The following is a 23,088-nucleotide window of genomic DNA, read 5'->3' on the forward strand; positions in this document are numbered from 1 at the left end:
GATAAAAACTAAAACATCATTAAAACATGAAAATCGTATTTCCATCTTCAGCTAATTACAAAAGTAAAAATGGAAGAAAATGTAAAATGGGACACTGTTTTTCGTAATTTAGCACAGTTGCGACGGATCATATTGTGTGAATCAGAAAAGAAAAGGGGACGGAGAGGAAGAAAACAAGCAGCAAACTAGTTGATTGAGTTTATCATTTTTCTATGGTGTAATTAACTGTTGTACAAACAATATTTGTTATATAAACTGTATAATGTTAATAATTTTTCTTTCAGTCGAGCATATAAATGAAACAATAAAAACCAAATTTGTTATATTTGTACAAAGCATCTAGTGCTATATATAATAATATAAATAATCATAATAGATAATAATAATAAATAAGAATAATAATAAAATATAAAAATAATAAAATAATAATAATAATAAGCAATTAACGACGAATCACGATAATAATAAACATTGTAGATTAATGATACTAGTAATCTCCATCCAGTCAAATCAGCGGCGAATTCAATAATTTTCAGCATTTTGAAACATAAGATTAATCGCGATAATTGAATGGCGTTACGCAATTGAACGAGTTAACTTCTCAAGTAGTGATTTAATTAATTAGTGTTTCTCGTTGCCGACTCACTTGCATATCTGATTTCTGAAGGCTTTCTGGGTTAACTCTAGCGTTTGCATACGGCGACCAACGCGCCACCGAAATACCACTTCTCATGACGAATCTAGTAATCTCCTCCAGTCATAGAACTGTTTATAGTGACAAGGACTTATTTGCTAAATGATCCACTGAATTTGCCAAAAGCAACTGTTAGGGAAGCGATTTTACAAAAATACAGATATCGCGATGTCGCAATTATCCCTCCGGTTATTTTAATTGCAATTTGATTCTCACGATTGGTTTTAATTCATTTACGACCTCGAAATCTGGACTCTCAACATTATATCGGCATCAATAATTTGCTAATAATTCTCATCGTTATGCTAATGGAACAAAGCTCGACGCGAGTAAAATGCGATTTGTCGAGATTATTTCCCGCAGGCGGGATTCTCGGCGTCGTTCCATCGACGTCTCTGCAGAACGCATGTTTACCACCCCCGCCCGAGAAAAAGAAGGAGCGAGAGGGATGAAGGGAGAAAAGGAGAGCGCGATGGACGAGAGCGAGGATGAAACTGAGGGAGAGGGAAAAGAGAGGGAAAGGGGGAGGGAAAGAGAGAGAAGAGGAACGACATAAACACGAGGGTTGCGAAAGAGCCACCTAGGTTACTCGTAACAACTCGGCACAGTGGGATACGAATCGACGTTGCACAAGTTCAGTGGTCAAAGCTTTACTTTGGCGAGACGCGCGCACTTCTCACGCGAGAAACAGCGGCGAGACGACGACGAGAAACGAAGGGCGAAAGGGTTAAGTTGGATGTCTCTCTACTCACCCTTGGTGCGAGATGCGGTCGGGCACGAGGATAACAACGAACTGGACGACCTGCGGACGATCCACCAGTACCGGCACTAGGCACCACCACCAGCACCATCCACGCCGCCGACGGCGCCGACGGTGACGGTGCGACGAGTAACAACGACGAGGCGGGATTATAACCTTGCGCGGGTCCGCCGCGGGGGACGTTTCCGCGACTGGAGGAAGGAAACGTCGTCGAGCACGAGTACAAGCGTGACGGGAGACGAGGCGCTCGCGTGCAGAGTTTCCTCTCTCTTTTTCTCTACTCCCTTTTCGCCGACGTACCACGACGGCGATCACGACGAGAGGTTCGTAGGACGACGCACCAGGAGGAGCGCGCCGTGGAGGATCACCGAGCGTCGCGACGCGCTCGTCGACGACGGCGACGGTGACGGCGACGGCGACGACGGCGGCGAGGAGCGCACGGCGAGTAGACGAAACAGCCCTCTCTCGCTGCTACCGACCACCACCGACAACCGCCCTCGCGTCTCCTCCTCGCCGCGGCATCGGGCGCGGCGGAAGCGCGCCGTCGCGACGCCGCCTCGCGAGTACGCACGCGCCGCGCCGGAGGGTGGCCCCCCCCCCCTCCTTCGTCCCCGGAGGGTGGTCGCCACATGTGTACACATACGTTTTCCTGTGCGCGCGGGTTATGGTCCACTTCGGACTGCGATAACAGCCGACAGGGTGCGACGGTTTACTTCCTTCGCCTCAGATAAGGGATAGCCACCCCTATTTCGGTCGCCGCCGCCGCCGCCGGGCGGTATCACTCGAACGATGAATTTCGTTCAACGGCGGCGTTGCAATTTGCGCATCCTTTACCGCGGCTGGTTGCGAAAAATTTTGGAATCGCTGAAAGATTTATCATGAGCCTTTAACAGTCTGCTCTTACAATCGACCTTTCTCAGAAATAGGACCCGATATTAATACACATAAATCGATCCCATAGAAAACGCACGGGCGAATCGGAAGAAAGGGAATTTATTTTTTGCCACACATTTAATGAAAATAAATTATTAAAGTTAGGGATTATAATTTTTAAAATAATTAACAATGCACATTAATATAGTATAATTAACAACCGAGAAAAAAAGGCTTGTGAGAACCTATCGCAGTTCTCATTGTGCGATTTCCACTCTGTAAAGTGGAATTAAATATACGTTTAATAAATTCGCTCAAAGAAAATTACATTAGATTCTCATAGCCTTTTTTCTCGATTGTTAGTTAATTATTTCATATAAGAAAGTCCTTAGAATTAAATTAATTTTAATTTTAATTTCTCTTCTCTTTACTTAATAATGTATGTTGCACTTTTCCTGACAATTTTTTAGATTCCTATAAGAATAATAACGTAGTAAAAGAAACATTACAAGATAGAAAAAATTAATTTCTCCTATATACATGTGTTTAAAAACTCGATTATTTAGAACTACATTGAATATTTACGTAAGTGAACAAAATGTTATAAAAAATATTAAACCAATTCTTTCTTTTTCTTTCTCTCCTTCATAAGAATTCATAAAAATTCATAATTTTGTAATATTCTCAACCTATATTTTAAAGGAAAGTCACCAATAGCACCCCAGTTTGAATTTGGATCGTGTTTCTTAATCAAAAGTTAAAAATTAAACTTTGAAAACATAAATGTAACCAAAGTGTCTTCTATCACAAATGGAATAGCAGTTTTTTATAGTCTTATTCACATTTTGTAATAATTGATATTTTCGCCAATCAAAAAATAAATGTCTGAGAAATTAGCATAGTAGATAACATTCAACGTGAGTTATTTATAAAAAAATATTACAAGTTAATGTATAATATATGAGAATCTCTACAAGTCTTTCACTTTGATGTAAAAACATTTTTGTACATTACGACAAATATCTTATGCTGTTTCGCAAGACGTAACATGTAGCGTGACTACATTGAAAGGTTAAATTACGTTGAATTTGTTTCTAGTGAATTTTATATAAGAAAAAGCTACGAATACATAAACTATGAATTTTCTTTGATTATTCAAGTAAATTATGTTTTTATCAGAATTAATATAATGCTAAGTTTTCGAATGAGGCAGTGCCGCTTTAGAAGACTTAGTATTGGCGACCTTCCTCTAATGTTAAAATTACAATTTAAACTTAAGGTTATTTATTGATATAATCTTATATTATCTTGTCGTGAAAAAATGAAATCTTTTATCTCACCATAGACGAGATTGTTATTAACACTTCTGCAAATAACTGAGAAAAAGTAAAGAGAAAAATTGGAAGGACAGAGTAAATCAACATGTTTGTTTTAGTCTTTCATATTAGCGTCTTTCACATTAGATGTCTTCTGTAAGATTCTTTAGATAAGATAGAATCAAGGTCTTTTATAAAGAATCTGTTGCAACTTATAAATTACCAATGATAATTAAAAATAAATCGATAACAAATGTACTCGGCTTTAAAGAATCAGAAAATATTATATCATCGATTATATTATTAAATATTATTGTATTAAAATTAAAAATTTCAATTTTATGATTATTTTACATTTATTGGTAAAAATATTATGTAAAATATAATAGTGTTTCAACTTAATATTATGCAGAATCAAGTGCATACGAGATAAAAAATTATGTCTACTATATCATAGACACTTATTAGATTAGTCGAAAAATTTCAAACTTAATCTATTTAAAACAACACCCAATTATTTGACGGGTCAATCCGCTTCTACATAAATAATAATATTTCATACGCTCAACAATCTTTAATATTCTTCATGTAATTTTGTATCTCGAGTTTCTTACTGCAAAATTTAATCGAAAAGTGACTTGCCACCTGTCAGATCGTGCGATTAATCAAATAAGTCGCGAAGAGCAGCACAATGAGAAACACCCACAGTCGCGGACTTGGAATTTGTCGGATTTCTTTGTAACAGATGACATCATCACTTTGTTTTCACGAATTCACGGTCCGGTGTTCTTCACCGTTAAACGAGAGCATGAAGCTCGATAGAAGCCGCGCGAAGAACTCTCTCTTTCTCCCTTTCTGTTTCTCTCTATTTTTCTATCTGTCTTTCTCTCTCTCTCTCTCTCTCTCTCTCTCTCTCTCTCTCTCTCTCTCTCTCTCTCTCCCTCTGCCAGACAATGCAGATTCAATTAAAAGTCCTCCTCTCGATGTAAAAACTTTTCCAATCAAACTGATACGTGCTAGCGCGCCCTTTTTCGCCCGCAGGATTTTTTTTTCCCCGGGGTCAGGATACCCTAACGCGATCGGATAGTAATTATGTCGATATCAATTTAACAGTTTTCGACTTTCGTTCGCTTCGCTTCGCGGAATAATTGATGAAGAACCAACAGCGCGGGGTCTCTTTGCCCGGAGCAGATCAGATGGAACGATGTTTATCGAATTTCCGCAATTTCCTTCTCGTAATGTTAAATTCTGTCGCAAAAAACAAATAAGTTCCAGTGCAAACGTGTCGCATTTAATAGCACTTATCTATTAAACTTCTTTTTGCAAAGGATATTACGAATGTATTCGACGACGTTTATAAGCTACTCCATTTCGTTTTGCGACGCGTGGTATTTATACATACGCAATTTGTTTGTTACGTTATTCTTTAATCATATTATATGTCATTAGAAATGTGACAGTAGAAGAACGTTAAAAAGGTCTGTCGCTGTGCCGGGAGATAAAGAGGCGAGTGGAGGAGATTTCACGATACGTAAAATCGATAATTCCGGACGGGCGCTCTATGGCATTGCGGCAGAACTACACGATGCATTACCTCGGCTATTTCATGTAAGCCGAGATGTACTTGGCTTCATCCGCACGCTCGCGCTAAGTGTATGTCCTTTACGCCATTAAAGACCACACAACTTTTCCCGCAAAAAGTTTATTCTTCTTTCTCCGCGAGAAACTTTTTCCGGAAGCGTGCGAGAGAAGTAGAATCGCGGGGTGCGCGCGCGTTCGCCAAAACTCGTACGCGCCCGCGTACGAGTTAAGTTGCAATTCTTCTCGGATTTTTCTCTCGGGATTTTTCGTTTCCCGGGAATGTTAACACAAAGCGACTTTTCTCTCCCGGCGATTCGATGAATTTAATTTGAAAATTTTCGTCGGAGAGAGCGCCCGCGGAGAGCCGGAGATCGTACATTTGCGCTTTTGGCATTATAAGAGAGGAAAATTTCCCTCGGCAAATGCTTCCTTTTCATTTGCGGTAGCGCGATTTTTTGCGTCCCGAAACCCCGCGCTCCTCCCTTTTTTTTTCCCCCCTCTTCTCGCGCCTACTGCCGCTTTAATGTCCACGGTCCCTGAGTTCGTTTCCACGGCAGCCCGCGGCGATGGATCAAACTGTTTAACTCGCTCCGAAAGGTTTGCGGAGCTACAGAGTTTGGACGGAATTTCTACTTTTTCTTCCTTCATAGTACAAAGTGTCGGGGATCGATGTGATGCCTGCGCGTCCAACGATGTGTTAATTAGCCCGCGAAAAAATGTCTGCTTACTTGTAAGAGTCTGTGTATTTATAGGACAATATGTATGTGTTATATGTACTTTCAATTTTCGTTATGTGTATGGAATGATTATCGAATGCCTTTTTTTTACTTATTTTATTATTTGTATACACTTATAAAATAGTATAATTATATGTATTTTTAAAACACTATCACTTTTAATTTATGTTTCATTAAATTAAAACATTAAAAGGTTGTAACATTGCTATTAATAAATCATAAAGTATACACACTTGAGCTGTTACAAATTAACATCTCATGAATTACTCGGAAAAATTCTTAATGGTAATGCATCATTATTGTAAATTGCTTAAAATTTTTTAAAATCAATGTTTAAAATCAAGATATATTTTAAGATTACTCTATATAAGTTTATGTGTATCTTTTAATGCGTCTGTTATACAATAATAATTAGAAATAAAATAGCCTGTATTAATTAAAAAAAAAACTCAAGGTAATTTTAATTTTTAAAAATTTAAGAAACGCTATTCTAAAAAATTATATACTTTTTCTTACCATTAAGTCGCCATCAATAATTTTTCCAATATTTTTATCGATACTGAATATTAATTTATAACAAATTATGATTTATTTTATAGATTAATAAAAAAATTTTACATAAATGGCAATAAAAGAGTTATTTATTGAAGTTGATGGCTATTTTCTAATTTGTTATCCTAATTGTTTTTTCATTATCAATTTTCGATAACATATTTTTTGCAAAAAGTCAATTTAAAAAATTAAATACATAAAACACATAAATCGTTTTTTGTTAATCGATCATTCCAAGTGTCTAGCACCTGTTCCTCTGAAAAGATAGTTGGTATTCCGATACTGTGCCGTTGATGTTGCTCAGAATTTAAGATAGCAATGGAAAATCGCGCGTCTTCAAGTCGAGCTGAATCTACGCGTGATAAATTGGCTTATCAGACAGACGTAGACTGACACGATGTATCTATTGGGTGAACACGTTCAACATTGAATTTGTCGACGTTGCACATAAAACGTACGTACAGGTGAATGCGTCAAAGTACATGAGCCTTACTCCGCCGCGCCGTGTGAATCATTCTTTACACCGTAAGACGTACGTATATGTGATTCTGTCATCCTCGTTCAATTCCTGTCAGAGCAATTTCGAAAATTTTTTTTCACGCTCCACAGTTCTATTCTCGCATATAAATTTGATAATGAAAACAAAGTTACATTTACACAAGACCGAGCGTTAAAGGAAGAAAACAAAAAACAAATGGAAGCGGAAAGTCCCGCGGGATTTTCGCCAGCGGTGCGTGAGGCTCTCCTGGAAATCCTGGAGGAATGTGCAGATTCACTGGCCGTTTACCAAAATATCTTGCGACAGCAATCCGTGATAAGGGACAACGCCAATACTGTTTTCCCCAATGTTCAGTACGTCGAGCGGAATACAGCGCAATAAAACGCGACTGTACTATTATAACCCGTCGGCCTTTACATATATTTATCCGTAGGATTTCGGAAATGTCTATTCTACAGACGTTCAGCGGAGGCGCCGCGGAGATGACGGATTCACAGAGGGAAGCTGCGCGTGAAAAGCTTCGACGAGACAGGTTGGAATGTATTTAGTCCGTCCATAAGCCTGTCTGAAAGGCCGATGTATTCGTGGTGGTTTAGCCAATGGACTCTGCCCAAGAACAATGAGGCCTCAAAACGAAATTAATTACATAATTAATAAGTAAACTGTTAATTAACTAAGATACTTTCTGAAAAGCTAAAAAACGCAAGTGGCAAATAGTTTCTTCCTTTATTTTATATTTTAGTTTGTATTTGTAGCGGAGGATTTCAATTTTCCTAATAAAATTTAAACAATCGGCTATTAAGTTTGTTCTATTTCATAATTACTCAATATTTGCCACAGATATAATTTGTTAAATACATATATGCACTGAAATGGTTTGATTATATCAACAAGATATATCATTAAGTGCGTTTTAGTGATACAAAATAATGAGCAGATTTCCTATATATTTATTATAATAGAACTCAAAATTTTATAGAATGATAATTAGAACATTTAATAAATTTTACTACAAGATAGTTTCTACAAAATTTCGGATTCGTCCATTTCTTAGCAGACATATTGGTAAAATCTATCAGATTTCCAATTAATGCAACGAGACTATTTTTTCAGTATATATTACTTATGTATATATGTAAATCTTGTTAAATATGCAAAAATTACGGAACATTATTCACGTTGCAGTTTATATGTAAGCAATATAATACGAGACTTGAAGCAAGAAATCAACGAACATGGGACTATCGATATATTAATTAAAGAGATCGACAAGATAACGTCGCGAAAAGAACAGGAGCATCTTGTGATAGAAGAGAATGAAAGAATGCAAACGATTGTGGCAGAGTTACGAAAAGCGATTGCCGATAAGAAAGCAGCGAACGAGAGAGAGGAGGAGCGCTTAACGAAGAAGCTCACTTTGACACGGGTAAATATTTCGCGAGAGTCGCGGAAGGAGTCGCCGCAAATGTGTGTGTGTGTGTGTGTGTGTGTGTGTGTGTGTGCACGCGCGCGCGCGGCGCGACGACGATAAATCATGAAATTTTACTGTTTAGCTGTTACTTGTTGTGTGCGTAAGTAGAACGAAACTTGCTGGCAAAATGTTTTAGGACGAGAAGGAGAGGCTAAAACTAATTAAGGACGTGGAGATGAAATATGTCCGAGTGTGGGAAGCGGCACGTCGCGAGCAGTACGTCCTGCGTCACGAGTTGAAGATGGACGAATTGAAAAAGACTTTGAATGATTATTGCGTGCGTGAGAGAAATGAAAATCGCGTGAATGATGTATTGACGCGTTATCTGATGCGGCGTATAGCGGTGAGCGCGCGAACCCTTTGCCAACTTTCCTCGCTTAAAAATAAGCACAAAAATATCACCAGAAGTATCACAGAACTTGTACTTAAATAGTTGAGACTTGAAAGGACCCACTATTAAAATTAAGACGGATTAAAGTGCAGGTTCTTTCAGCGAAAAAGTTTAAGGGGCCGCTGAAAAATGTACTTTGAGATCGCAGCTCTTTTTCATAACTTCGATAAACTTATGCAAATTCCTTTTTTTTTCACGAATTTCAAATCTGAATGAATCGAGCGATTAGCACGAAACAAATTTAAAACGAGTTACGCAACCCCTAACAAGAATAATAAAAATATTTACTTTAAATTTACAGCTCATCGAGAACCGAATCGAGCAATGGCGGCAGAGGTACGATCGGGAGAAGGAAATGTATGAGGGGAAGATCCGCAGAGTACGCAATGTGATCGAAGACGCTCGGAAATACTTAGTGGAACTTACAACGGAGGTAATGATTCGAAAACTGTGTGACGAGAGGGCGCGAAAAATATTTTCTTTTCATTTTCCCGCGGCGAGAAATGGCGCGGCGGGTAGTGGTAACTCAATTTCCATTCCGCCGCTCATTATTTCGACCGCATCGCTCCTGTGAATCTTAATTGCCGGATAAAGAGGATTTCCCACCCGGTGCAACAAGCACAATCGCTGTCTTATTTCGCATTCCCCGTGTGACTGTCTGATTCGCTACGTCACGTTTCGTCTATTGGCAATCAAGCCCGGATAACTTGGCCTGAGTTTAAAGGGCGCGTCCAAGTTTCGTTGGGGTAATCGATAATTCGCGTCAAGAATGTCCGCCGAGACTCAGAACGTCTTGATGATCGTTATTAATAACCGAAATCTCCCCGAATTCTAGGATCCTGAGAACCTTCCGCATGTTTCGGTACCCAGTTTACATTTAAGCGAGGACCAAGCCATTGACCGAGAAGTTCTCGGATTAATTTCCCTTAGGTACTTGCATAGGCGGAATTCATAACGCAAACGAAAAAACGAAACTCAAACACGGGGAAGTAATATTTTATATTTTCGAATTATTTTAAAATGAGAAATCACGTTCTCTTCGCTTACAATGTAGATTCGTTATTATTGTATACATATTAATTTTTATAAATGCTATATTACTAATATTTAACATTATTGTCAGTTTAATAAGAGCAGTTCTCTTATTAATTTCAAAAAATTTATCTTTGTTACATTTAAATCGAACATTCTCCGCAAACCTCGCGAACTTTAATCTTTGACAAAAAATCAGATTATTTAAAAATAACGTAAACATTAATTTATGTATAAATTTTGAATTTAAATGAATTTGTTTAATTTTCTAAAAATGGTTCTGAATGTAGGATAGCAAATTTTCTACGGCAGAAAATGTCCAGTTTAGCCCCTAGCTTTTAATCACATGTCCATATAAATATTAACGAGCAAGATTGAACCTTCCCTTATTGCTTACGAGGATACACGATCGCGTAAAGCCCCCGTGAATCTTGTATAAGACACACTTATTTTCGAGAAAGACATCGCGGGTAAAATATGTCAGTAAACTCACGTTGAAACTGGATACGGACGGTGTTTGTTGCAGTACCGCAATAACCAGGAATTCATCGACACGTACCTCGCAGAGCAGGAGGCGCTCCGAAGACAAAAGGAGCACGAGGATCATGTGCAGCGTAGCGCAATCAAGATGCAAGCCTGGTGGCGTGGCGTGATGGTGCGCCGGAAGCTGGGGCCGTATCGACCTGAAGAAAAAAAGAAGAAAAAGTCCGTTAAGACGAAGAAATAACTCTGCCTCCTTCCGCCCGCTCAAATTACTCTTAAATGTACCGCATCCGATTCTAATTCGTTCAATCTAACCGAGCGAAACCACTATTAATCTATCAGCGATTTAACCGAGGCTACGGTTGCCTTTAACTGATTTACTACCCTGGTAATTTTAATCGCAAAAGCATGAGCGAGAATCTAAAAAAGCGCAATGTCAAAATTTATCAGGAATTTCTGCCAAAACTAAACAAGTCCAAAAAGTTGAATTTACAAAAAGTTAAAAAATTTTCATTTTTACTATTTGTTGTATAAGTAATTTTTTCGTTGGACATATAATTGATGCAAGAATAAAATTGTGAATTTTAATATTTTAAAGATTTAAAAAAGAAATTCATTCAAAAGAAAAAGATTATCTGGACTTGTTTGGTCCTTAGGATAATTTTATATTTATAATCTATTTACACTCCCAAATATTTTACATTTACCTTCTTTATAATATTAACTTATAATAATAATAAAACAAAAGGTGATAAAGTAAATTTTACTTGAAATATAAAGTAATAATTTCAGTTTTTATTTTAAAAATATGATAAGTTGTTTTTAACAAAACCATGCATTTTTTGTATAAAATTAATATATGAATATGGTAATTTTGCACTCCAGATATATAATAAGTTTAAAAAGATTTAAATTTCATATTTTATTTTAATGGCAGAATTCAAACACGGCCTCGTAACGAATTATGCTAGCTCAGATATAAAATAAATTGATGAACTAACAATAAGTAGTAAAATATATTTCTATGCATTGTGTAACACAATTTATAAAATAAAGATTAGAAAAAATCATGCAAATTTCATTCTCTCTTTAAAAAAATTCATTTTTAGCAAATTTTATATAGAAAAAAGTCATAGTGCAAACTGTCATAAAAACAAACTGGGTTTTTACTTCTTTAATTATCTAGGTAAATTATGTTTTTATTAATATTATTATTAATACAGTGCAATATTTAGTTTCCGAGGAATAAAAGGGTTTTGTTTTAGGAGACCCAATATATTGTCGACTTTCTCTATATATTTATATTTCCCGTTTTCTATTTGGTTCTTACCGGAATAAAATCGTTCGCGATGTGATGCTACTAACGGAGAATGATTTGGCGCCAACCCAGATTTTGAAAAAAAAAAAGTCTTGTTTGATTTTTGTAGGGAACTCTTCATTTTTATTCGTCCGCCCAATTCATCAGATTTGAGAGGAACCGGGGCAGAGGGGCAGGGCGGCGATTTCATGCAGGTTATTTACCTTCCGTCGTAAAGAAAATATTGATTCTACTTATCGGAACTAGATTAGCAGACGACGGAAGGAGCAATATATTTTTATCTTATTTTCTTTCGGTTCATATAATTCTCGAGGTTGACGCAAGGAGGAACGAACGTAAACGCGCTGCAGGTTCATTCGAAAGTACGAAAATCGCGCGAGAACATGAACGGCGGGGGAGAGGAGAGTGGGGAAGCGTTGTTAGATCAGTGCGTCATTACGATAGATGAAGCGCAGGAATTTTGCGAATCGCCGAACACCAATTCGCGCGCCTCTTCGTCGTATGATGTAAAATACACACGTGTATATTACGTATACGTGCACGGAGTATACCTAAACGCGCGGAGCAGCGCGCGGGTCGAGTATTGTTCACGCAAGAATCTCATTTCCCGTGCAGAGCACTTCCTGGATTCTGGCGGCGCGGCGAGTTTCTAAATCACCGACATGAGAAACACCGACGTAATAATCGACACGCGGCTGCCTGTACGCGGCACGCACGCGTCTACGCGCGAAGCGTGAGTTGCACGGCGTACATTTCTCTTTTTTACTGTTTGTTTAGAAGCGCGAAACAAGCCAGCTAGTCAGCTATTTTATATAGAAAAAGTTATTTTATATAGAATCTGTCCCATATTTCTCTCGCATTTGTTTTTCCATGATACGGTCTTTGATCAGAACTCGGAGTCGGTCTTCTCTCGGTAAAAATGTAAAGAAAAAAAAGGGGGGGGGGGGAAGCCCCACTGACTTTTATATTCCTTTTAATATTTTACACATTCCTCTAAGAAACTTCAAGTCAGAATTTTATTGAAATAAATTTTACGTAAAGCTACTCGATCTAATTTTGCGATCCACTTGACTTCCTGAATTAGCATGCAAAAGAAATCTCGCTTTTTTTTTCCTCCGTTCGTTTTCGGTGCTTTAACATTCTCGCAAAGGAAAATCATCTCTCCGAAGAATCATCTCCGTCGTTTGCAAAAGAATAACGCGCGAGAAGTGGGACACTTTTTCGTATATACACTGATATAAAAATATTTTAGAATGGAACACATACCAGCGCCAACACACGTGCATGTTTATGCGCAGTGTTTTTATTTCGTTTCTATTCGGCTAGGCGAGAAGTTGTTACAGCCATTAGAGCGCGAGCATTAAACAAGTTTTTCACAATAACCCTTACGTTTAATAATCAATAATATCTAATACGTCTCGCGTATCTTTAGAGGGAAAATGTGCATTCGCTGAATAACCTTTCTACGAATTTATTCATACGATTCGGCATGAATTTTAAAATTTATCCTGTCTGCTGGTCGCTGAAAATGTCTGGCTGCTCTACACAGCACACTCCCTGTGAGAGGATTTTTAGCAGACACACGGTTACAGAGTGCTAGCAGCTAATAAACTTTGAATATTTTAACTTGACTAGCGTGCTTAGCTTAGCGACGAGAAAGGCAAACTAGTTTTAACAACTTTCCAAAGTACATCATGCATTTTTACTAGTACATATAACGATCGTCGAAAAAAAAGCATCGTGTAAACTACACTTAAGAAACGCGCCGTTGCATCGCGACTCGTGTGTAAATGCACGTAAAACTGTGTCGCAGCCGTAATGGCGCTTAATTCCGACGTAAAAGTTGTAATTTCGGTAATTTTCCCTTTTCATAAAACGTTCGCGGACGGTCCTTCGCGGCAGAGGCACAAATCGATCGCATAATTCGTAATCCTGAAAGAAAAATGGAAATACAAAACGGTAACTGTAGATTTTAAATTTTATATGGAAATTGATATGAAAAAATTGAGATGAAAGAGAAACTAATGAAAGACGTGCCGATTGTAAAGAATATATATCTTTATGACGACAAGAACAATCGTCCTACGTGAGTCAATCGTATTACATTCTCTTTTCGTACGGTAATCTTTTAGCCGGAAAATAAAATATCGCCGGTCCGTTTTCGGGGAATTTTTCGATACGTTCGCGTCTTAAATAAAACATATAACGCACAAAGAGATCGATCGATCTTTTCGGCCTTTGCCACCGTTCGCGCCACGTGCGCGCGCTTCTGGGCAGTTTTCATTTTTATGGGGACCGTTTGTCGCGGAAGCCTCTCTCACGGAGCGAGGGAGGGAAGTTTTTAATCCGATAAAGTTCAAAAATTTAAGGCGACTGGGACGTATGAAATGAAAGCGTTCCCCGTGCGATCGTTGTTTCCCATTGTGGGGAAAGCTCGGAACCGCGACGCCGTTATGCATTTTCTCTCGTGAGAAATTCACGACGGCCCCGACGTACCACGTCGCCAACCCGCTCCCGCGAAACGAAAGCATGCAAGCTTACGCCCGGCGTGATCGTGCGGCCAGCCACCTCCTTAGATTACGATATAAGGAATGGGTAACGCGATGTGGCGGTGCACGCACGTGATAGCGCGCCCCCCCCCCCCCCCGCTATATGTATATGCAATTGCCTCGCTGACCCAGCTTTCGCGTACATCGATAAGATGCGCTTAAAATGAGGCTGCCCGGAGAAACATTGCCCGGAGAGATTGCCCCGGGCAAAATTCTATGATGTACGACGCTGCGTATTTCCGTCGTTTCCCGGAAAGTTGCCACGTGTTGCAAAACGAAAAAGATAGAAGGGCCAATGCGCGGTCGACAGGCAGCAAACAACAAATTTGTCCAATCGTGAATCAATCGACCTATCCGGAGACCGGACAGCTCTATTAATTATGGACCTACCCAAAATTAGGATTTTCAGCAAATATAAGAACAAAATAAAATCAGTCAAAAATACAAGACCGGATTAAAGTTTTTTCCTTTATGCATAACGGAATTATTTAAAATAATTTTATAAAACAAATATGAGAGCTGTTACGGAAAAGTCTTAAAAAGAACTCGCACGGTCCTGAGAGTGCGAGCGGCGGCAGCTTAGCGGGGTATAGGCGCCGTGCGAGCGGAATCGGGGGCGTTGAGCAAGCGCGCTTCGATCTTGTTGATGCTGCTTGACAACAACGGTGTGGCTGAGCGGATGTCTGTTATCCTAAGTTCTTGAAGACTGTTTTTTCTCAGTTGGAGTGCAAGTGAGAAGTCCCAGATATTTGAGTTGATCTTCGGAGATCTACAGTTCTATCCAGCGTTCAGAGATAATCGGAGAATTTGTCTACTCTTACATCGCCGTGATCCGAACGCCCGTTTTGCAGTCACTTTCCCCTTCCGCAGGGCGCGAGTCCTTCTGGTTTGTCCACACAGTTGAAAGAGTCACCATCTCATTTCCAGGTACCTTCCTATTCCTTTCCTCCTTTCATTTACACGAGTTAAGTCAGGTAAATGCAGGCACGATCGCAGGGCGCGTTCAAATTATTGGACGGCCATTTTTGCGCAAGTCTCGGTACGTTCGTTGGGAGCAGTAACATGAGTATGAAAAGTTGTTCCCGGGATTCATTTCGAGTCATTTCTTAGATTCCTTTTAGAAATTTATTAATTAACAATCCTTCAAGAATATAAATAAACCGCAATAACCATAATACCAGCTCGGGTTGATCCTTGCATCACCCTTGAGGTTACAATATTGACAATACTCATTCCTGACGTATACTAGCTCGGGTCGACAATTCGGTCACCCTCGAGATAACAGTATATATGCTAACACTTCAGATACTAACTCGGGTCGATTAATAACACCCTCGAGGTTACAGTATCATGAACCACCATTTCGAGGTATACTAACTCAGGTCGAACACTCGTTTCACCTTCGAGGCTACAGTATACGCTCCCTGGAAGTCTTTACCCCTTTTTTTTTGTTTTCTAATTTCTTAACAGCCAACGCCGAAAGCATCTGAAATGAAACCATCACGACCTCAAGGAGGATCCCTGCACTAGAATCCGTAAACATCCCATCCAAGGAGTATACCAGCTGACTTCCGTTTCTATCATCGATGACACGCCACTTCCCCTCCGACCCTTAATATCGACGCCTCCTTTCCTAACCGACGAGCACAATCTACGGAGATCTACATAATATCGTTAAAGATACAGATAATTAAGTTTTGTTAACCCAGTTCAACCATACAAATACATTTATTTTTGGTCCTTCGAGCCGGATCAATTTCACACTTGACCAGTAGAAGATGGAGTCCACCATTCGTTTACAAGAGACTCGATTTCGTCTGATTCAGAACGCTTCAGAGCTCGATCAGGAAGAGGACGCTTCTTTAGAGGCGCGCCAAATTGTTAATGCACGCCTCGAATCCTTGGAACACCATTGGATCAAATTTCAGGAGGATCATGAAGACTTATGTCGACTCGATTCTGCCGGTCTCTATGAGACGGAATATATGATTACTCGCACCTACGAGAGGTGTCACGAGTTTTATATTCAAGCTCGAGGCAAATTATCAGCCAAGCGTGGCAGCAGTGAAGATACAATCCCCGTCGGACGTTCCACATCTCTCATCAATAGCGCGAATGTCACCGGGTCGCATCGCCTCGCGGCCTTGCCCAAAATAAATCTCCCTCATTTTTCGGGTAACTTGCTGGATTGGAAGACTTTCCACGATCTTTTCTCGTCCCTCATTCGCAATAATGAAGAACTCACGGACGTCGAGAAGATGCATTATTTAATGACGTCTCTGTCAGGCGAAGCTTTGCAACTCATTACGAATCTTTCTCTAACCAACGAAGGTTTTGACATAGCGTGGACAGCTTTGATAGAGCAATATGAAAACAAACGACTTTTGATATCTTCGTATGTGGATAGACTCCTCAACTTAAAACCATTAAAGTCCAGATCAGCAAAGGATCTCCGCACTTTCGTTGCCACGGTTTCAGAGACACTCGGAGCTTTGCGTTCATTGGGATGCTCAGTAGATGGCTGGGACCCCCTTCTTCTACAGATTTTGAGCAAGTTATTGGATGCTGATTCCCGGGAGGCTTGGGAATTAAATCTTGGAACCACCACATCCTATCCTAACTTCTCACAATTTAAAAAGTTTTTAATTGGCCGCTCGCTAGCCATGATGAACCTGGCATCTTTACCCACGAATTCCAGTGGAGGCAAGGACCAAAGCAGGCGAGAGAGAGACTTTTCCCATGGCAAGGCTACTGTGCATCTCGCTGCATCAGAGTCAAACCAAGGCACAGAGTGCCCGCTCTGCACGTCCTCGCATCAACTTTTCCGTTGCCCGACATACCTAGGAAAGAACTCCCAACAAAGACAGGACATCGTTTCTAAGCATCGGCGGTGCTATAACTGTTTAGGCCCTCATGCTGTACGACAGTGCCGCAGCACCCGACGATGTTTGAAATGTGGCAAACGACATCACTCGTCTCTTCATGACCAGACCGCAGCTAGCAACGCTACAGCCTCCGCGACCGAATCTCATGAAGGACGGATCATTCTCGGTGATGACGCTTCTCCGACTACAGTTCCGCAATGACTAACAAAAGCTCGAGAGGAGATGGAATTACCTTTGCCCCATCAATGTTCCACGCTGCTTGCTACCTGCCGAGCCGTGATTCGACCGGTGAGTCAGGTTCCTTACCCCGTGCGCCTGCTCATTGATCAAGGATCCCAACTAACTTTTGTTTCGGAAGTTCTGGTTCAAAATCTCCGTATTCCCCGCAGAGCCTCTGCAATCCCTTTAGTGGGGATCGGTGGCACGGCAGCCGGGTACACCCGAGGAGTGGTAACGATACGTCTTCATTCCATTCACGACTCTCAAAAATCTTGCTCAATTCAAGCATTTGTTTTACCACATCTCACCGCAAAATTACCTCTTTACAATGTTGTCCGAAGGAACTGGTCACATATTAACGGTCTTCAGTTAGCTGATCCAGAATTTTTCCGCCCAGGTCATGTCGACGTTATTATCGGTTCGGATAACTACGGTCACATTATTTGTGACGGTTTACACAAGGGTGGTCCCAAAGAACCGGTAGCACAGAAAACTCTTTTCGGCTGGATTTTATTTGGACCTGTAACATCTGAGAAGTCGCTGCAAGATCCATTAGCCTACCACTGCTCTGTTGACGATTCTTTACAAGAAATTCTTACACGATTCTGGAAACAAGAGGAAATAGTTCCTTTGACATCATCCCTCCTCTCCCCAGACGAAGCCGAATGCGAGAAACATTTTGTTGCTACGCATAGACGCGACTCCACTGGTCGATATGTGGTCCGACTTCCTTTCAAGTCTTCCCCCCATACTTTGGGGGACTCGCGGAAGTCTGCCCTTGCCTGTCTGTCGAGACTCACGAAGCGCTTTTCATTCGACGCAAAATATAAACAATTGTACGAAGAATTTATCCAGGAGTATCTATCGTTAGGTCACATGAAGGAGGCGCCGACTGAAGAGGAGTTTCCTCGCTTCCATCTTCCCCACCATGGAATTGTCAAGCAACAGAACGAGTCATCTAAAATTCGTGTAGTTTTCAACGGATCAAGTCGCTCCTCCACAAATGTTTCCCTCAATGACATTCTTCATTCAGGTGCTAAACTCCAAGTTGATTTAGCCAAGGTTCTTCTGTGGGCTCGTTCACATCGCTTTATCTTTGTGGCCGACATCGTTAAGATGTTTCGACAGATATCGGTACACCCTGAGGATTGGAGGTACCAGAGCATTCTGTGGCAAAGACCTGACCAGGAGGTCATAGTTTATTACCTCACCACGGTCACGTACGGACTCAGCTGCGCGCCATTCCTAGCCCTCCGCTGTTTACAACAGCTGATAGAGGATGAAGGGCCAAAATTCCCCAAGGCAATTCCACCTTTGTCTAAGGGTCGCTATGTAGATGATATTTTTGGTGGAGCAGACTCAATCATCGAGGCAAAGGAAATAATTCAGCAAGTGAAGAATTTGTGCAACGCCGGGGGGTTCCCCTTATTAAAGTGGCAAAGTAATAACCCCGAACTTCTGCCTACCGCAACCAGTACAAATCCGAGGAACGAAATTAATTTGGAATTTGAACGATCTCTCATCAAAATCTTGGGGATTGAGTGGAAGCCATCCACAGACACCTTTCATTTTTCAATTCAGCCGTCAAATTCTAACAAGTATACGAAACGTGCTATTTTGTCTGAAATTGCGAGACTTTTCGATCCATTGGGCCTGTTATCCCCAGTCATTATACGTGCTAAGATTTTGCTGCAAGAGATGTGGTTGCTCAAGATTGAGTGGGATGAATCCCTTCCCGAGTCAGTACAGCAACGGTGGAGTGACTTTCGACAGGAATTACTTTTATTATCACAGATTTCCATTCCGCGGTGGTTAGGCTTTCTAACTACATCGACATTGGTGGAGTTACACGGATTTGCTGATGCTTCGAATCTTGCGATGGCAGCAGTTGTCTATGTGAAGACCGAAACTTTGGACAAAGAATTTTCTGTGAGGCTCGCCTGCGCAAAATCCCGCGTAGCTCCTCTCAAGCGAGTCACCATCCCTCGTCTGGAGTTATGTGCTGCCCTTCTTCTTGCTCGGCTTATGAAACAAACCATAGAAACTCTCAATTTAAAAGAGACTCCCATTTTTCTATGGACAGACTCTTCGGCGACACTTGCCTGGACTACTGCACATCCCTCCCGTTGGAAAGACTACGTTCGAAACAGAGTCACAACGATACAAGAGTTGCTACCTTCAGCATCATGGCGGTATGTGCCAGGGAAGGAGAATCCCGCTGATTGTGCATCACGTGGCCTTTGCACAGAGCGTTTCATCGAGCACGAGCTTTGGTGGAACGGGCCAAGGTGGCTTTCAAGTTTGTCAACTGAGTGGCCTTCTTTAAAGGCTCAACTTCCACCTGATATAGATCTCGAGAATCGATCGGACTGCGCTTTATCAGCCGTGACCCATCCAACTCCGTACTGGAACTTACTGGACCGCTACTCCTCGTTAAAATGTCTGTTAAGAATCACGGCTCTTTGTCAACGATTTATAGCGCGTTTGAGGAAACAAACGAATCTTTCCTCAGAGCCACTTAGCCCGGAAGATCTTCTTCACAGTCGACTGTTGTGGTGTAAGATCGTACAACAATCTTGGTTCTCTCAGGAGATACGAATTCTTTTTCAGGGAGGAAACCTTCCTCGTTCTAATCACTTGATTCGACTTACTCCGTTTATCGACAAGGACGGAATTTTGAGAGTGGGCGGCCGTCTCCACTTCGCCAAGATCGATAATGAAACTAAACACCCAGTCATTCTGCCACGTCACTCGCCATTTACGACACTTGTCATTGCCGACGCTCACCGCAGAACTCTTCACGGAGGTACTCAAGTGACTTTGAGTTTCCTGCGACAGACTTATTGGATTCTCGGAGGCAGAGCACCGGTCCGTTCGTTTATCCTAAAGTGTGTCCGATGTTCCCGATATCGCGGCCAAAGGGCTCAACAGCTGATGGGGCAACTCCCTTCCTCCAGAGTGGTGCCTTCCAGACCTTTTTTACATGCCGGACTTGATTACGCTGGTCCCATGCAACTTAAAACATGGAGAGGTAGAGCCACACGAAGTTATAAGGGCTATCTAGCGATTTTTATTTGCCTAGCCACCTCGGCCATCCATATTGAAATCGTGACGGATTACACTACGGAAGCTTTCCTAGCGGCATATAAGAGATTTTCCGGCCGCCGTGGAGTTTGTGCGACTTTGCGAAGCGACTGCGGAACGAATTTTGTCGGCGCAGATTCGATCTTACGTCAACGTTTTGCTACGTCGTCCAAAGAGCTGCGGGACCTGGCAATTCTCCTCGCGAATGACGGAACCGAGTGGCTATTCAACCCTCCCTCCGCGCCGCACTTTGGAGGAAAATGGGAAGCTGCGGTTAAATCTACCAAGTATCACCTCGCTAGGTTACTAGGTGACACCACTCTTACTTATGAGGAACTGTCCACGATAGTAATACAAATAGAGGCCGTTTTGAACTCACGCCCTCTTTGCCCGTTATCTGACGACCCAGAGGATCTGTCCGCCTTGACGCCAGGTCATTTTCTCATCGGTGAGGCACCAACTGTAATACCGGAGCCTAGTCTGGCCGAGGAGACTCTTTCCCGACTTTCGAGGTGGCAGTTGGTCCGTCAGAAAGTGGATCTATTCTGGAAAAGATGGTCTGCTGAATGCCTTCAGAGATTTCAGGCTATTTCTAAATGGCACCACCCATCCAACTGCATAGTCGAAGGATCGCTGGTTCTCGTGACTGATGAGCGTTACCCACCAGCTAAATGGCCACTGGGAAGAGTTATCGAGCTGCATAAAGGACCCGATGGATTGGCCAGAGTTGTGACGCTTCGAACGGCCAGTGGATCTTACAAAAGGCCAATCACGAAACTTTGTGTCCTCCCTATTGACCCCGACGCAGGCTATCCGACGACGGCGTCGCCGGATGCCGGGGGGAATGTTACGGAAAAGTCTTAAAAAGAACTCGCACGGTCCTGAGAGTGCGAGCGGCGGCAGCTTAGCGGGGTATAGGCGCCGTGCGAGCGGAATCGGGGGCGTTGAGCAAGCGCGCTTCGATCTTGTTGATGCTGCTTGACAACAACGGTGTGGCTGAGCGGATGTCTGTTATCCTAAGTTCTTGAAGACTGTTTTTTCTCAGTTGGAGTGCAAGTGAGAAGTCCCAGATATTTGAGTTGATCTTCGGAGATCTACAGTTCTATCCAGCGTTCAGAGATAATCGGAGAATTTGTCTACTCTTACATCGCCGTGATCCGAACGCCCGTTTTGCAGTCACTTTCCCCTTCCGCAGGGCGCGAGTCCTTCTGGTTTGTCCACACAGTTGAAAGAGTCACCATCTCATTTCCAGGTACCTTCCTATTCCTTTCCTCCTTTCATTTACACGAGTTAAGTCAGGTAAATGCAGGCACGATCGCAGGGCGCGTTCAAATTATTGGACGGCCATTTTTGCGCAAGTCTCGGTACGTTCGTTGGGAGCAGTAACATGAGTATGAAAAGTTGTTCCCGGGATTCATTTCGAGTCATTTCTTAGATTCCTTTTAGAAATTTATTAATTAACAATCCTTCAAGAATATAAATAAACCGCAATAACCATAATACCAGCTCGGGTTGATCCTTGCATCACCCTTGAGGTTACAATATTGACAATACTCATTCCTGACGTATACTAGCTCGGGTCGACAATTCGGTCACCCTCGAGATAACAGTATATATGCTAACACTTCAGATACTAACTCGGGTCGATTAATAACACCCTCGAGGTTACAGTATCATGAACCACCATTTCGAGGTATACTAACTCAGGTCGAACACTCGTTTCACCTTCGAGGCTACAGTATACGCTCCCTGGAAGTCTTTACCCCTTTTTTTTTGTTTTCTAATTTCTTAACAGCCAACGCCGAAAGCATCTGAAATGAAACCATCACGACCTCAAGGAGGATCCCTGCACTAGAATCCGTAAACATCCCATCCAAGGAGTATACCAGCTGACTTCCGTTTCTATCATCGATGACACGCCACTTCCCCTCCGACCCTTAATATCGACGCCTCCTTTCCTAACCGACGAGCACAATCTACGGAGATCTACATAATATCGTTAAAGATACAGATAATTAAGTTTTGTTAACCCAGTTCAACCATACAAATACAAGAGCAAATTATATATTTGTAAATAATAATTGTTTAATTTTTTTTTTACTAATTGTATGACTTAACTTATTCAATTCTTTATATTAATATTGCAGTCAAAGTCATAAATATTTTCATTATTTCAGTAGATTATTTTTATCCCACGTGCGGATTTTAAATCAATAGAATTCTATTCAAGTTCCCTTTTCGATATCACAGGATACACATAAAAGTGGATTTTGTATTAAATGTTGCGAAAAACAATAATAGATTAAAATCGTAACAATTAATATTGTTACAATTCTTTAATTTAAAATTATAATAACACTATAATGAAATTATTATTTTGTTAAATGATTATTTTAACTAAAATAATCATTAAAATTTACTAATATTATAACAGCATTAGATTGAAAAAAAAAAAACATTAAATTTAAGAATTTTATATCACATGCAAAAAGACACATATGCAAAATGCATTATTTTTAGATAATATAACTTATATTCAAAACGCGCTTATAAAGATGTTAATCTCGTTGTCATTGCTTTTCATCATTCTGTTCTTATTTTATGTTTAATGCACGATGAAGATAAAATAACAGCGTCATAAAAT

At 40.9% G+C, this 23,088-nt stretch overlaps 2 protein-coding genes across 2 annotated transcripts; both read left to right on the plus strand.

Annotated features, from left to right (window-relative positions):
- The first annotated feature begins 6,471 nt into the window (after positions 1–6,471).
- Positions 6,472–11,152, plus strand: LOC105835005 (dynein regulatory complex protein 9). The gene is made up of 7 exons (XM_012677920.3): positions 6,472–7,045; positions 7,123–7,365; positions 7,446–7,544; positions 8,198–8,438; positions 8,620–8,826; positions 9,176–9,307; positions 10,433–11,152. Exons 1-7 carry the CDS (start codon positions 6,996–6,998, stop codon positions 10,631–10,633), a joined length of 1,173 nt encoding a protein of 390 aa, XP_012533374.1. The 5' UTR covers positions 6,472–6,995; the 3' UTR covers positions 10,634–11,152.
- Positions 11,153–17,363: 6,211 nt separating this feature from the next.
- Positions 17,364–21,308, plus strand: LOC118648594. The gene has a single exon (XM_036294917.1). It carries the CDS (start codon positions 17,364–17,366, stop codon positions 21,306–21,308), a length of 3,945 nt encoding a protein of 1,314 aa, XP_036150810.1.
- The last annotated feature ends 1,780 nt before the right edge of the window (positions 21,309–23,088 follow it).

Source organism: Monomorium pharaonis, unplaced genomic scaffold, assembly GCF_013373865.1.
Source record: "Monomorium pharaonis isolate MP-MQ-018 unplaced genomic scaffold, ASM1337386v2 scaffold_528, whole genome shotgun sequence".
Lineage (NCBI taxonomy): Eukaryota > Metazoa > Arthropoda > Insecta > Hymenoptera > Formicidae > Monomorium > Monomorium pharaonis.